At 38.2% G+C, this 16,750-nt stretch overlaps 1 protein-coding gene across 1 annotated transcript in view; it reads left to right on the top strand.

Moving 5' to 3' along the window:
• The window catches only part of Pkd2l2 (polycystin 2 like 2, transient receptor potential cation channel), a 31,743-nt gene that overhangs the window by 12,146 nt on the left and 2,847 nt on the right, over positions 1-16,750 (top strand). The window contains exons 6-12 of the mRNA XM_020163324.2: positions 721-949; positions 2,546-2,716; positions 2,991-3,172; positions 10,002-10,122; positions 11,070-11,171; positions 13,117-13,181; positions 14,282-14,336. Coding sequence (XP_020018913.2) covers positions 721-949; positions 2,546-2,716; positions 2,991-3,172; positions 10,002-10,122; positions 11,070-11,171; positions 13,117-13,181; positions 14,282-14,336 — 925 coding nt within the window. The remainder of the gene's footprint in view (positions 1-720; positions 950-2,545; positions 2,717-2,990; positions 3,173-10,001; positions 10,123-11,069; positions 11,172-13,116; positions 13,182-14,281; positions 14,337-16,750) is intronic.

The raw sequence follows: 16,750 nt of genomic DNA, 5'->3' as shown, positions 1-16,750 counted from the left end.
GATAAGCTAATGGGGAAGGATGTATTTCCCTCCTTTGAAATACTCAAGAATTATATATTTGGAGGACAGCCTTAACTAATAACAGGACCTAAGCATGGCATTTTCTTAAACAATGTCTCATTCTCCTATGGAGATAAATTAGTATTTCCAGTTATGAACAAGAAGTCTGAACAAAAAATTGGATGAATATCTAACTAAAATTACATCTTTCTCATTTATATTTTTTGACCTCTGTGAATATTCAGGATATAGAAAAAGTTGAGCCAATAAGAAATAAGCAAATCCTGCCCAGCATGATTAAAGCCCTAGGTTCAGTACCCAGTACTGAAAACTAAAATTCTACTAGAAATTTTTTTAGTTGAACTCATGACCCCGTGGAAACACATTTTGGACAAAATAAGTGATTATTGCTGGGTGTGGGGACACATAACCTGGGGACCTAACTACTTGGGAGGTGAAGGTAAGGAGAATGATGGTTCAAGACCAGTCCAGGCAAAATTAGGGAGAAACCCTATCTGAAAAAAGTGAAAGGACTAGTGGGTGTGGCTGTTTGCCTAGCAAGTGTAAGGCCCTAAGTTCAAAACCTCCATACCACCAAAATAAAAATTTATTATCATTAAAGTATACATCATCATTGACTAGAAAATTCACATTGAGTCAAGTAGTAAAAATACAAACATTTTAAAACTCATAAATACTTTCACAAACTTAATTTTATAGATTGGTGGCAGAATTCCCTGCAACTGGAGGAATACTTACTTCATGGCAATTTTACTCTGTGAAGCTCCTCAGATATGTTAGCTACTATGATTATTTTATTGCTTCTTGTGAAATCACATTTTGTATTTTTCTTTTTGTCTTCACAACACAAGAACTCAAAAAAATGAAAGAATTTAAGTTTGCCTATTTCAAAAGTGTCTGGAACTGGCTAGAATTACTACTTTTACTAGTGAGTATATTCATATAAACTGAATTTTCTATTCATCTAAGACTTATTTTGAAAGATATAAGTATCAAACATAAAATGAACTGTCATGCTGCATACTAATGGTGTGCTCTGAAGGTGAAAAGTCTGTTTTTTTCTGATTTGGTCCATGGCAGGGCCAGCAAAAACCCTATTCCTGCAGGAATAGGGGACTCCGTAAATATTATGATTTAATATACACAGTAGGTCTGCCTCCCAGTACTCAAAAAGTATATAGCTGTGGGATTCAGTGGTGAGTGCTGTAGTCCCAGGTACTTGAGAGGCTGAGGCAGTGGGATCACCTGAGTCATGGCCAGTCTGGGCAACTTATTGAGATTCTGCCCCACCTGAAAGCATCCCTTGACCCCTTCCCCACCAAAGCAAGAATTCCACTGGAAGAGTGGCTCAAGTGGTAGAGCGCCTGCCTCGCAAGTGTGAGGCCCTGGGTTCAAACCCCACTACCACCTCCCCCCAAAAAGTATTCTTTGACCATCATTGATCTTTCTGAGCAGTATTCTTGATAATGCAGCTTTCATAAATTCAAGCTGCCATACCAATAAAGAAATATAAATGTAATCCACTCTTCAATGTTGCCTAAATATACTTTCCTCCTCACACTAAAAAACTGAAGGTAGGGAAGGAGCTTGAACAACCAGAGGGTACCTTAGAAAGACAGAGGCATCAGAACTGGGAAAATAGTCCCTAAAAGAAATACCAAAGACTTTCAGTCCTAGTCACTGGAACCTACTAAAATAAACAGTTGTAGGCATGGCAAGACAAGTGTTAAGAGCTTGGTCTTAGAAACAGTCAATGAACAAATATTTGGGAGTTAATCTGATTTCTTACCCTGATTGAACCTTAGTTATATCCAATTCAGTATTTAACCTTTTTTCCTAAAACCAGATTGCCACATACTTCTTCAGTATCCAAAATAACATCTAACAAAGGGCAGAGCAGTAAATGTTTAACTCTCTGAGTATTTCAGGCAAGGGAAATGTCCATGACATTATGAAGCTCTGATACCTAAGATAACCTGGTTCTGAAATCGTCAAGGGTTGTTAAGCCTTTCTAAGAAGGTTTATTTTTTGTAATTGCAAATTCTTTTTTTTTTTTGGCAGTACTGGGCTTTGAATTTAGGGCCTACACCTTGAGCCACTCTGCCAGACCTTTTTTGTGTTAGGTATTTTTGAGACAGGGTCTCACAAAACTATTTGCCCCAGTTCTGGCAGTTCTGGTTTTGAACCACAATCCTCCTGACTTCTGTCTCCCGAGTAGCTAGGACTATAGTCATGAGCCACCTGCACCCAGCTGCAAATTCTTTGTTAGTATTACATGGTAGAAAATATTAAACTCTGGTCTGGAGGCATGACTCAAATGGGAGAGCACCTGCTTAGCAAGTGCACTGCCCTATCACTAAAAAAAAACAAAGGGAGGGAAGGAAAGAAAAAAAGAAGGGAGGGAGGGAGAGAGGAAGGGAAAGAAGAAAGGAAGATGAACTTTTTTCATGTGTTTCTTCATAGGCTACAAGAGATTTAAAGGTGAAATAGTCTCCACTTTAACCCTTTTTATTTTCCCATTTAGTTGTGTTTTATGGCTGTTTCCTTCTACATATACTGTAATTCGCAAATTTTTCTATTACTTGGACAGCTGTTGAAAAGTACTGAAAAATATCCAGACTTCTATTTTCTTGCATACTGGTCCATTTATTACAATAACATAATTGCTATTACTATCTTCTTTGCATGGATAAAGGTATTTACATTTATATTATATTTATTATATTATAACATATATATATAACATGTTAGCATAATAAAACTATGACTGTGAGGAGAAAAAAAGCATTTTCTCAACTATTAAGTGATTTTGAAAGTAGCTTGGCCTTGTAATTATTGCTGGCAATCCTCAAACACCTTTGATTATCATTAAGTACCCCCTTTAATTTGAAGCCAAAGTCTTCTGAAATTAACTAAGTAATTCTAATCTTTGGTATACTGATATTTCAATTAAATTTGTTCTTTTGCAGATATTCAAATTTATAAGCTTTAATAAGACAATGTCTCAGCTATCATCAACCTTGTCCCGCTGTATGAAAGACATAGTAGGATTTGCCATCATGTTTTTTATAATATTCTTTGCTTATGCCCAGTTAGGATTTCTTGTTTTTGGATCACAGGTTGACGACTTCTCCACTTTTCAAAATTCCGTGTAAGTTTGTAGGGTAAATGTAATTAATGATACTTTAAATTTTTCTAATAAAAGTCATGGACATGCCTATGATAAATATGTAACATAAGCTTAATTATGTTAAACATAAGTTTAATTAATTTAAACTTGACTCAATATTTTCATTGAAAGCTAGGTATCTGTCATATTGAAAGTAAGGCTTGGCATCAAAGGATCCAAATGGATGGTGGTATCCATCTTTTGAGTGTTACTGGGGCAAGTTAGAAAAGTCATTTCTCATTTTTTATTGGGAGTGAGAAATAACACTGAAGATAATAGAAATTGGCTTCCATGTTTCTGTAGCATTCATTTTCTAGGCAAAAGACATCATAAGTTTCACTAGATTTTTAGGAAACTGTCTAAAGAAATGTCTGAAGTTTCCTCTTTTTTCCATCCACATGTAAATAATTGAAGTAAAATGTATAAAATTTATAACACTTTTCTGAACTAACCCTTTAATTAACCAGTAGTAGGACAAAGAATAGATTGGGAACCAAAAAGATGTTATTCCAGTTCTGCCATTAGCTAAATTTTCGAGACTTTAATTTCATTTGTATAATGAAGGGACTGAACTAATGTACCCCAAGAGCCCTTCCAATTTCAAATGGCTAAGTTTGAAAAGTCTAATAGCTTACCCTGAGTAATGTTTGCATTTTCAGCAACTTCTTTATCCATTTCTAGGATCTTGTTTATTTTAAGTGTTACCTAATAACAAAACTTGGTAACAACAGAACCTTGGAAACTGGTCCTGGGTAGTAGGGAGGAAAGCAGTGTAAGGCACAAAAATAACCACACAGAGAACTTTGAAATGGGTTAATAAGGTAGCTTCTGCTTTTGGTAATGATAGTCCACCTCCTCTTGGGAACAGTTTAAAAAGCTGAATGAAATGTGAAAAACATTGAAAATTAGCAAGAAAGTGAGTAATAACTAGGCCCAAATCAGAAATCAAGAACCTAGAGAAGACCAGCACCCAGAGATACTTGCCCTGAAGAATTTTTCCCTGTCTCAGTGTTATTATTTTGTGATGCTGGGGTTTGAACTCAAGGTCTACACCTTGAGCCACCCCACCAGCCCTTTTTTGTGATGGGTTTTTTCAAGATAGGGTGTGGTTTTGAACTTCGATCCTTCTGATCTCTGCCTCCTGAGTAGCTAGGATTATAAACTTGAGCCACCAGCACCTGGCTATTGTTATTATTATTAACAGATATTAATCATACAAATGAATGGCGTTCAATTTGATATTTCCATACACACATACATCATGCATTTGTCATGTCCATCTACCCTTCTGTCTCTCTCCCTTTTACCCTTTCTCCCCCCTCCTCTCCCTTCCCTACCTCTCTGGTCCCCTTCACAGTCCCTAGTAATTTCTCTTCTACTTTCAGGTCATCCTAGTTTTCTTCCTTAAGTTTCTACATGTAAGAGAAAACATGTTTGACTTTCTGTGTCTCTGGCTTATTTTACTTAACATTATGTCCTCCAGTTCCATCCATTTTCCTACAAATGCTAGGATTTCATTCTTCCTTTTGGCTGAATAATACTCCATTGTGTAAATATACCATATTTTTGTAATTTATCTGTTGACAAGCTACTAGGCTGATTCCATATCTTGGCTTTTGTAAATGGCGCCACCTGTATCAGAGTATCTCTTTTTGTTTTGAGACAGGATCTTACTATGCAGCCCAGGCTGTCCTCAAACTTGAGGTATTCCTACCTCAGCCTCCAAAGTGCTTAGATTACATGCATGTACCACCACACCCAGCTGACTTCATTTGGTTATATACCCAGGAGTGTATAGCTAGATCATAATGATAGTTCTAATTTTAGCTTCCTGAGGAACCTCCACACTGCTTTCCATAGTAGCTAGACTAATTTACATTACATCAATAGTGTATAAAGGTTCCTTTTTCTTCACATCCTTGCTAGCATTTGTTTTGTTTTGGCTTTTTGTTTGGTAATATTCATCTGACTAGAGTGATATGGAATCTCAATGTAGTTTTGATTTGCATTTCCTTGATGTCTAGAGATGTAAAGCATTTTTTTCAAATATTTATTGGCCATTTGTACTTATTTTGAGAAGTGTCTGTTCACATCATTTGCCCATTTGGGGACTGGATTACTTGTTCTTGTCATATTTTCTGAGTTCTGTTTGGATGATATCTCTTTTGCTTTTATGTAAGCAGCTTTCTCCTAATGGTGTGTGTTGGAGTCACAGTTGCTGTGTAATGTTGTGTTTATTTTCACCAAGACTTCATAGTGTAATCTCTCTGTAGATTCTTTGGCTGTGAGTAGTGAATTTGGGCACAGTGTATACCATATCAAAGAGACCAGAATCTCCAGACTGTCCCTACTCCTGTGAGACCTGCAGAGGAAATTCAGACAGGTACGGTGTAGGTAGCCGAGTGTGTGCACCCTCTGTGGCTACTCCTACAATGGAAGTCATAGTGTCTATCAGGTGATTGGAGTTTCCCAGCACTGTTTATACTGACTTTGTTACTTGAAAGAAGTCATAGTGAAGATCCTGAAGCACTTGTCCTCTGATTTAGACACTGGTGCCCCCTTTCTGTGGCACTCAAAATCCAGTCTTGTTAGCAGTGTGTAGTCTGACAAGGTTCTGATGCAACCAATGTAGAGGACCTGTATAGGTGTGTTTCCAGCAAAAGTTGTGTTATTTTTCTTTATTCTATGGAGCAGGACATCAGATTCTCTCCCCACCCACAGGTTGTGCCCACCTAGGGATGGGTTGATGGCTGGGAGCTTTTGTCCCCCATTCTTTAAGGTGTCAGTTGGGGGTATCAGTAGGATTGGGTCATGGCTGGAGGTGGGCACAATTCCTCTAGGCTGGACTGGATCTGTAGCTCAGAGGCCAAGCACCATTTATTGTGTGTGAGGACCTAGGCTTGATGACCACATGACAATAATATTGATAAATATAATAAAACAGCAACAGAAGAGAAAAAAGAAAATTCCTCCCAGGTGAGGCTCTTCGAGGAGCAAACAAGGGTATATGATTGTGTCCATGCTGAGTAAAGCTTCTATCTTCTTAGGCTGCGCACACTAGGGTCTGACAAAGTTTGGGGTTCACCTACGGAGGACCCACATACATGTGGTTTCAGCAAAAGTTGGCAGGGGTTTTTCTTCCCCATTCTTTCAGTTGTACTCACCAGGTATAAGTGGGAATGAGTCGTGGCTGAAACTAATTGGAATTCCTCTCAGCTGAGTTGCTTACTGAGCTAGGCAGCACCAGGTGCGCACGTGTGTGTGTGGTGTGTGTGTGTGTGGTGTGTGTGTGTGGTGTGTGTGTGGTGTGTGTGTGTGTGGTGTGTGTGTGTGTGGTGTGTGTGTGTGGTGTGTGTGTGTGTGTGGTGTGTGTGTGTGGTGTGTGTGTGTGTGTGTGGTGTATGTGTGTGTGTGGTGTGTGGTGTGTGTGTGTGGTGTGTGTGTGTGGTGTGTATGTGTGTGTGTGTGGTGTGTGTGTGTGGTGTGTGTGTGTGTGTGTGGTGTGTGGTATGTGTGTGGTGTGTATGTGTGTGTGTGTGGGGTGTGTGTGTGTGTGTGTGGTGGAACCCAGGGCCTCAACCTCACTGAGCTAAATAAGGCCCCAGGCCTCAAGCATAGATTCTAGAGCTCCTTAGACTGCTCGCCCTGTGGGCAAGACAAAAGCTAGAGTTGCGTGGGTCCCAGACATCTCTGAGGGCTGGGTCAGCGGATTGGCCATGGAACCACAAGTTTTGTGCTGGAAGGTGGGGCAGCACAAATTCCCAAAACTCAGATTCTAGAGGGCAGCAGCCTGTGCTCCTGCCGCCATGTTCCCCACAGTGTAGAACCCTCCTCGGCAGGTTTGTGTTGGAGTGCCTCCCCTAAGCCAAACTGTCCTGTGAGGCAAACACCTGCTGAGGCAGTACTGTGGAATGCCAGCTGGGTTCCAGAGATGGGAATATGCAGTGGTTTCTGACTCCCAGAGCAGTAGAAACTCAGCTAATAGGTCATTTCTCAAGATGGCTTCCAGATACTGGAGTTAGCTGGCAGATGCGAAGAACACCTTTGCTAATGCCAGCCTGCTGTGTGGACCCCAGGTCTCTTATCTTTCTGCAAGGTGCCAGCTCTGTGCTGACAGAGCTCAATGAAACTCTGTCTTTCACCTTTACCCCCAAGTGGGGAGACACCGCCTCCCCTTGCTGTGGAGAGGGCAACAGATGCCAGAACTCTGTTTCTCTCTATGCTACTATCCCAAGACTGGATTTCATCAGGTCTCCATCTTCCTGCTGTTGAATTCTGTGCTCGCCCACTGCCATTCACCTCAGTGCACACTTAAACAAGGAGGAGCAGATCAGTGCTGCTGCTTCTGTTTGTCTGACTTGCCCTCTCACCATATCCTTTGTTGATTTTTGCTTTTAAATTTATTATGGGAAAATAAATATGACAAAATTTGCTACTTCAATTATTTCTAAGTACACAGTTCAGTGATATTAAGTACATTAGTATCTCCAGAACTCTTTGGAAAACTGAATTTATATTCCCATTAAACAACAACTTCTCTTTCCCCAGCCCCTTTGCATTTTTTGTCTCTGTGATTTTGATTACATTAGGTACGTCATTTAAGTGGAATCATGTAATATTTGTCTTTTTGTTCCTTACAAAAGTTGAGTGATATTCCACTGTATGTATATATCACATTGTGTTTACGTAGTCATCTGTTGATGGAATTCTAGAACTGAAAATTATAGTAACAGATTATTTGATGGGAAATAAGATATAGCTGAAGAGAATGAAAATAAGTCAGAAGAAATTATTAAAAATGTGACAAAGAGACAAAATTTAGGAAAAAGGTATGAGATCCAAAGCATAGAATAAGAAAGCCTAACACAGTTAATCTGAAGAAGGCAGAGAGTGGAATACAGGCAATATTTGGAGACGGTTTAAGAATAGCTTCTACTAAGCTGGACACTGTGGCTCACACCTGTAATCTTAGCTACTTGGGAGGCAGACAGCAGGAGGATCATGGTTTGAAGCCAGCCAAGGCAAATAGTTTATGAGACCCTATTTCGAAAATACCCAACATGAAATGGGGAGGAGCTGTAGAATGGCTCAGGTGATAGAGCACCTACCTAACAAGCATAGGGGCCTGGAGTTCAAACCCCAGTACTGCAAAAAAAAAAAAAGCTACTACTAAATCAATGCTTCCAAGACAGAGACTGGAAAGAAATATGACAAATGGCACACTATTATTGAAGTCTGTTATTTTAATTTAATAAGAAAGAACTCAAAAATTAGCAAGGGTATCAAGAAGTTACTATTTTCACTCAATTAACCCTGTATGTGTAGGAATCATTTGTATCTTTTAGCTTGCAAAAAAAGGGGAAAAAATGAATAAACTAAGTGCTAATCAAGAGGACAAAGTGGGCAATTACAATGTATTTGGACACTCCAGTTCCTGTATCATTACTAAGCATTTGGTAAATTGGCCAGGTTTTTATTACTCTCCCTATTATTTACAGAGCAAAGGTATCTGAACACTTTCCTAATTCAGAATGGCTGAATGGAAACTTTAGTTACCTGGCTAGCTTCTGGAGAGGATAAAAGAATTTATATTTATATTTACATCTTTTCTTATATAAACACAACTCAAGGCTTAAAAAAATAAAAGTTAGAAATGCTGATATAGATTCTATATAATAATTCTATATAACAATGCTGATATAGGTTCTATATAATAGAACCTCTTATTCTTCTATACAAGAAAAAAAATTCAATTTGTGGTGAGACTGGTCTCCTTCCATCTTCTGTAGAAGAGCATTACATACCAGTATTAAAAGCATGGTTTGGTAGGTCTTAGCTACATACTGGAAATGAAGTTCCAGACAACTCTTAAGAACTCTAGTTAGCCTTTTTATTTGAATGCATTTTCTTCTGTCATTGTACATAGCCCTCTACTCCTTTTATTGAATGGCAAAAGCAACTAGGGGCAAGAAACTATCCTTTTGACTGACTGAACAATCATGCAGCATGCCAATATACTATTAGAAGTTTTTTTCCCAGGTATGCCCTTAAATAACACACATGATTTATAAGTAGTATCTCTGATGCCATTGCAAATTAATGTAAGAAAAGAAGATTTCAGGTTAAGAAATTCTAATTTACTTCTGCTACCACTATTGTTTAATGCCTTAACTTTGTATCTTTATTTCCATCTTTGAAATTACAGAAATAAAGGTTTATAATATTATAAATGGTATTTCACATCAAAACCAAGCCATTATAATTATTAAAGAGAATAAAGTCTACCTCGGAATAAAACTACCTTCCTTGAGGATCATTACCCCAGCACTTATTTGACACTAGCAAGTAACAAATTATTGGAAACCCTATTTTAACAAAAATTGAGGTAGTTAAGACAAAAACTATACACATCATTGACAATATAAAGTTTAGGGATCTTGGGTCTAGGTACAAGTTGAAAACTCACTTGTTGCACAAAGTCAAGTATTCTAGGTTTTAAAAGGCTACAGGAATGGCTAAGGAAGCCACTGACAAAACCAGTTTTTAAAGAGACATCACAAGGTTCATATGTTGTATGGGGAACATTGAATTCATATTGATTAAATAAATTGAAGCCTGTCATTTCCTAAACTACCTATTCAGCTGTTAGGGAACTTTTCTGCATTGTTTTATAGAATTCTGTTGTTAAAAGCAAAGAGTGCATGCCATATGTAGCTAGATACTTCCTTAGAAGACATTTAGAAACTCCTAACAGTTGTCATGTATATACACAAGGAATATATTTTAATATTTATCTTTCTTCTTGCCAAAGATTTGCACAATTTCGAATTGTTCTTGGAGATTTTAATTTTGCTGGTATCCAGCAAGCCAACTGGATCTTGGGACCCATTTACTTCATCACTTTCATCTTTTTTGTATTCTTTGTCCTGCTGGTAAGAGTGACCATATATTCTACCACCCACTCATTCCTGGTTTTGCTTCAACATTTTTAAATAATGAAATTGTTCATGTAGAAGAAATTGCAGTATTATTGCTTACCTGTCAGAGCATGGACCAAAATGGCATGAATCCTGGCAATCAAGGCTCTTTCTAGTCCAATGACTACTGATGTTTACAAGTTGTCCAGTGGGGAATGGGGTCACCCATAGTTAACATCTATGTGTTTGTTTTAGCTGAATGTGCTAAATCCTTTACATAAATAACTTGAATGTCTCAGGTCTGAACAGGCTGGAACAATCCATACTAGGAGGAATGAATTAAATCATTAACATTCTGCCCATATTTCAGTGGTTTTTGGCTCTTCTGGCTGAGCTTACATTAGTAAGATCATCAATTTAAGAAACTTCATAGAACTTAAAAAATAAACACCCTTATGAACATATAATCACATTATTCTAAGTTTCCTTCTCATGTGTAATGTTGGAATTAAGAACTAGTTCACATGAAATATTCTACATTCTGCTTTTTTCATTTACCATAAACATATATGCTCAAATCCACAAATTATACATTTTCCATTCTGCTCTGTTGTAGCCACTTGCCTACCATGAAACATGAGTTACTGTTAAAATTCTAGTTTTACAAACTCTAGCAATTTTTAGTCATTAACTTTTTTTCTTTTTTTGAGATGAGGTCTTGCTATGTGGCCTAGGCTGGTCTTAAGCTTGTGGATTCAAGTGATTCTTTTGCCTCAGACTCTTAAGTAGTTGGCACTTGATACCATGCACAGCCCCAGGGTCGCTAGCATTTAAACTAAATTCTTTTGTGGTGATGGAGATCTGATCCAGGGCCTCCAGCATTCTAGGCCAGCACTGTACCACTGGGCTATAGCGCCAGCCCTGAACTTTTACTGGAATAATAATTGAATATTTTTCCCCAGAACATGTTCTTGGCAATAATTAATGATACCTATTCTGAAGTGAAAGCTGATTATGCAATAGGCAGAAAGCCAGATTTTGAACTCGGTAAAATGATTAAAAAGGTAAGTCAAATTCTTTTTCCACCTATAGTCCTAGGAAAACTATTCAGTTAATACTCTGTTAAGTCAATTAACTTAAACCCCCAAGTGGTGGTTGTTTTTTCCTTGTTGCTGGGTCTTGTTTTTGTTTCTTAGTCCAGAGTTACTTCTATTTGTGTTATTTCACTACTAGGGAAGGAAAATATGCTCTCTGGCTTTAAAAAAAAATGTAGCCAAAATTATGTCAGCTCCACAATCAAATAAATAGCAATAAGGTTATTTACTGAATGCAGAGCATTTGACTACTTTTACCTCCCAGAAGTTTTCGATTTAGATGCTGGTAAATTTCTGTAAACAATCTGAATTCAGCATTCTATGCCTTGTCTTCCTCACTTAAGGCAGTATTCTCAATCACCCCTAGATCAAAAATGCTGGAAAGATTTTTTATTTTCTTGACCCTTATATAGTGTGTCGTCAAGGCCTGCACATAGTTTCCCTCTTCAGAACTTGCTCACACTTATGGAACTTCAAAGACCCCTTGAATTCTCCCTGCCCCACTGGATTAGGGCTTTCAGTAAATTTCACCTGGCCTTGCATGTGGTAAGTCTTAACTGTTCTAGCTTCTTCCCGTGCTGTTCCGATTCTGAGCCTATCACCTCCCTGGACCTGTTAAAGTAAGACTATAGTGTTTCTACCTTTTTTGCCTTTATTTGTAAGACCATATGTCCCAGTTAATGTGTTTTGAGCATTGTGTCATACACCGTGTTTATTCTCATTCTGTCCTGGGGGCCTCTGCTCATCAGGGAGTGCCCTTACCTATGATGAACTCTCACAGCTCCTCTCTTTTGCTCCCATTCTGCTTTCCTTGACAGATCTGCCCCTCCTTTCAACATCCACCTAACTTTGAATTGTAGCAGAGTCATGTGTGTCCTGGTCTCACCTTGCCTACCAGCGTGACCACCACTGCATGCCCCCTGGGTCTAAGCACAGCATTTCACAGAGGAAAAGTGCTAGCTCTTGTGGCATTAGTGAGACTTAAGAACTTATCCGTAAAAACAAAAACAAAAAACCTATAATCTTTCCATTTTTCATCTTTCATCTTGTGTATGAGGTTGTTGGTTATATGCATTAAAAGAGTTAACATTCTTGCCAGGCAATGGTGGCTCACGCCTGTAGTCCTAGCTACCCAGGAGACAGAGATCAGGAGGACTGCAGTTCGAAGCCATCCAGGGCAAATAGTTCTCAGGACCTTGTCTTGAAAAAACTCACCACACAAAAAAAGGGCTGGTAGATTGGCTGAAGGTGTAGGTCCTGAGTTCAAGCCCCAGAACCACACACACACACACACACACACAAAAGTGTTAACATTCTTAATGCAGTATATCTTACTACTTTTTAAAAATTTTTTGGAGCCAAGTGGGGTGGAACATCCTTGTAATCCGAGCTGGTCAGGAGGCAGAGAAAGGAGGATCATGGTTTGAACTGTACCAGAATAAAAAGTTAGACCCTTTCTCAAAAAGTAAGCTGGGGCCAGATGTAGTGATACACATCTGTAATCACAGCTATAAGAAGAAGTAGGAAAATCAAGGTCCCAGACCAGCCCAGTCAAAAGCACACGACCCTGTCCAAAAAATAAAGCAAAAAGGGCTGGGGGAATGGCTCAAGTGGTACAGCACTTGCTTAGCAAGTGCAAGGCCCTGAGTTTAAACCTCAGTACCACCACCAAAAAAAAGAAAGAAAATTATTTTCGTTTTTAAATTCAAGTGTGATGCCCGAAGAGAACCCTCTTTGCTTTTTCACAAAGGCAGAATCCACAGATGGAGGCAAGGGGAGAGGCTATCATGGCATTTAACCTCACACTTCTTTAGGGCAACAGTCCCCGAAACAAACATTCATTTCCCTTGACCAGATGCTAATGATACAGGATATATTTTGATGAATTTTTCAAACTCTCTTTGATTGTGCTCAGAGTTACCATAATGCTCTAGAGAAACTCAAGCTGAGGAAACCTCAAAAAGATGAAGACAAGAACATGTAAGATGACTTCTCAGATTTTCAATTTGTTATTTTAAAGTTCTGCACAGATGTTCCTCAGTGTCTGATGGGGTCACATCCCTATAAACCTACTATAAGTCAAAAATGGATGTAGTATATTGAACCTACTGAACATCGTAGCTAAGGCTGTGTCCTAAATATGCACAGGACGCTTACATTAGCCTACACTGGACAAAACTCCCCAATGCAGTCTGCTGTACAATAGAGTACTGAGAAGCATGTAATTTATTGACTTCCTGTACCAAAAACCCGGGCAGCACAGAACACTGCAGAATATCACTTGTTCCCCCTCATGACTGCATGGTGACCAGGAGCTATGGCTCACTGCCACCATCCGTCATCGTCAGAATGTATCTTGGGAAAAGATCATATGGTTTCTAATGAATGGGTATCACTTTTGCTTCATTGTAAGACAACAGTAAGGTGAACAATGGTTAAGTCAGGAAACACATGTATTTGAGGAGAAAATTATAGTGAGAGTTAAAATTTTGATTGCAAGACCACCACTAACCAATATGGTTGCTGTATGGTTGCAGACATACATTGCGGTAGTGTCTGAGGATGTCATGAAACACTAAGCGAACTTAAAATTAATATAGGGTTGGCATGTAGCTCAGTGGTAGAGCACTTGCCTAGCACCCATGAGGTTCTGGATTCAAGCCCCAATGCTGCTAAAAATAAACACATAATATATAATGCATGCCATGCCACACAGAAAAAGCTGTAATAGAAGCTGGGAGAGTAAAGTCCTTCTAAAAAGGTAGAAAACTGGTCTATGTTAAGTGCATTTATTTAGCTATCAAAATATTTTACACACAGTACTTAATCTGAATAATACTTATACTTGTACTTAACATGTACATTTATTGGTTAGTGTCAAAATGTTTCCCAAACACAAACTTCTGCCCAAAAAAGTGAACTTTTTTTTAACAGCTTAAGACATGTGACACTCATAACTTATTAATGCTCACATTTTCTAAACATTTGTCATCAGAAAGGACAGCATTTACCACAGCTCTGACTTATGGTGGCACTTCTCTTTTTATTGATGCTTGATTTCTATTTTATATTCCCACTAGCAGAACCACTGGAGATTTAGCTGAACAAACCAGAAGAGAAGGCTTTGATGAAAATGTAAGAATTTAATTTTTTCATAAACACAAGTGGTAACTGTACTAGAAATCTGCTTACAAAGAAGTTCTATTAATAATTTGCTTTATTTAGAGAAATAGCTGTCACCTCCTAATAAATCTCCAAGAATGGAGGTCCTTCTTATTTGGATTTTGGATGCACCACTGGGCTCCAGGTGCTTCCTCTCTCCTTGGTGCTCTCAGCCAGACTCCTGGTTCTCCAGGTGTGCACTCACTGTGGACTTACCACACAGGCTATGCACAGTGAGTGCACTCTACTGAGCATTTTGATATAACAAATAATGATTTTATTTTTTCTATTTCAAATTTCAATACAGATTCAACAAATGAAACAAGGAATATGTACATATATATGTGGATTCCTTAGACAGATACCCTGCATTCAATTAAAAAAGAAAATTAGATCATTGCTCTGCTTGTGGTCACCTCCCCACAACAAATAAATAAATAAGCAAGCAAGCAAGCTTGGGGAGGCAACAGGGTTGGGAGTCTGGAATGGGCAAGCAAGTAGACACAGTGAGGTTTCTAATGTTAGGGAAGGGAGTTACAAAACATGGGAAAGCTAATTGTTAAAATGGACTTTGTGGCATTGGATTAGAATTGTAGATGTGGGTGCATGTATGTGTACATATGCACATCCATGTATTTTCTAGCTCTGCTCATTGACAGGGCTGGAGGAAATGACTCCCCAGAACCAGTGAGCAAAACAGGTACCCAGATCTTGGTTTCCATATACTGTTCTCCTCTAAGAGGAACCTAAGCTCCTTAGAGATAGGACTGATTCCAGCACTGGCAGTATAAGGTGGCCTGAAATGTCTTGCTGGGCAGACATTAAGAATGATGGAGATCTGTTAAAAGGACCCAAGAGCCAGTTTAGACAAATAGTGAACACTGATTTTTATTGATACCACTGAAATAAAATAGGATTTCATGAGTGCATACTGATCTAAACATACAAATGAATAAAAGTCTGATGAGGAATGAGAAATTTACATACCTTGCCACAAAATGCTCATTAAAAAATAAAAACAGTAATACTGGGGTGAAGTCTCACTGGTAGTACCTTAAGAAATCAACATGACCATCAGTACTGGAACAAACCTGAATTAGATGCCATGAATACAGCATCCCTTCAATAAAGGCAAAACGCATATATATATATATTATGTAAGAAATTACAATGAGGGAAATAATCAAAAAAGAAAAATAAAATACATCACTAAGACATCTTGTATAACTATGAGAATAGCTTTTGAAATACTGAATGAAATGGATAGTTTTTATATGACGATAAGATTTATCAGAACTGAGCCAAGAGATAAAGCCTAAAAAAACTATTCTGTAGAAGAAATAGTCATTAAACAGCTACCTCCAAAACTAATCAGATGGCTTAACAAAATTCTACAAGATTTTAAGAAAAATGATTTTAAGCTACTTAAGCCATTCAGAGCAAAGAAAAGTTGAAACTTCATTATTTTTATAAACTGACTACAAAACTCACAATTCTTAAAACAAAAAGATCTAAATATTAGCAAGTAAAATACAAGAGTAAACAATAATATATACTAGTATACAATAATACACCATAATTCAGATAGGGTTTATCCTACAAATTAAAGTATGGTTCAAAATTGGTTAATCAACATATTAACAATTCATTGTATTAAAAGAGCAAAATTACATGATTATTTTCTACATTTGCTGGGTATTTGGTAAGTTTCAACACTCTGTCTTGTAGGGGAAAACAATAAAGATAATTAATGCTTTCTTGATACAATAAAAACAATCTCATCCCCTAAAGCCCTACTTGTAGGAATATACCAGACATGTCAGGGAGAAGACAATGATATATTGGAGAGGTCAGTTGAAATGATTAGGTAAGAAATGCATTAAAGGTCTGAGTCAGAGGACGAGATAAAACTGCCTCTGAAATATGATTCTAATTTTCTAGCTAATGATGAACCAAAAAATTACAACAAAAGAGAATTAGGTAGTGTCTTGCCTTATAATAAGATGTGTGGTGTTTCCATTATCTTGAGTTATGGACATGGAAATATTAAAAGGCATCCCCAGAGAATCCCCTGGATTCCAAACACAGCCCTCTGTCTGCCAGTCTCATCACAGTCATGTGATTTCTCTTGGTAATTGAGATTGATCACCTTAGTTGACAACCACTCTTTGGTCCGCTCAGGTCCTGTAGCACAAAGAATGCCAAGCGGCCAGGCAGTAGGCTCAAATTCTTAGGTGGATCGCACCCCTGGTGGATGCATGCTGTCTGTGAGGCTCTGTCTCTTTGGACCTCTCCCCACTATTCTGTATCCATCAGTTAGGGTTCAGTCAGAAAAAAACAAAAATCAAGTGGGTCATGGTAGTAGTTCAAAAAGAGGGGGTTGTATT

This window comes from Castor canadensis, chromosome 6 (assembly GCF_047511655.1).
Source record: "Castor canadensis chromosome 6, mCasCan1.hap1v2, whole genome shotgun sequence".
NCBI classification, from domain to species: domain Eukaryota; kingdom Metazoa; phylum Chordata; class Mammalia; order Rodentia; family Castoridae; genus Castor; species Castor canadensis.
This window is presented reverse-complemented; position numbering and strand designations above follow the sequence as displayed.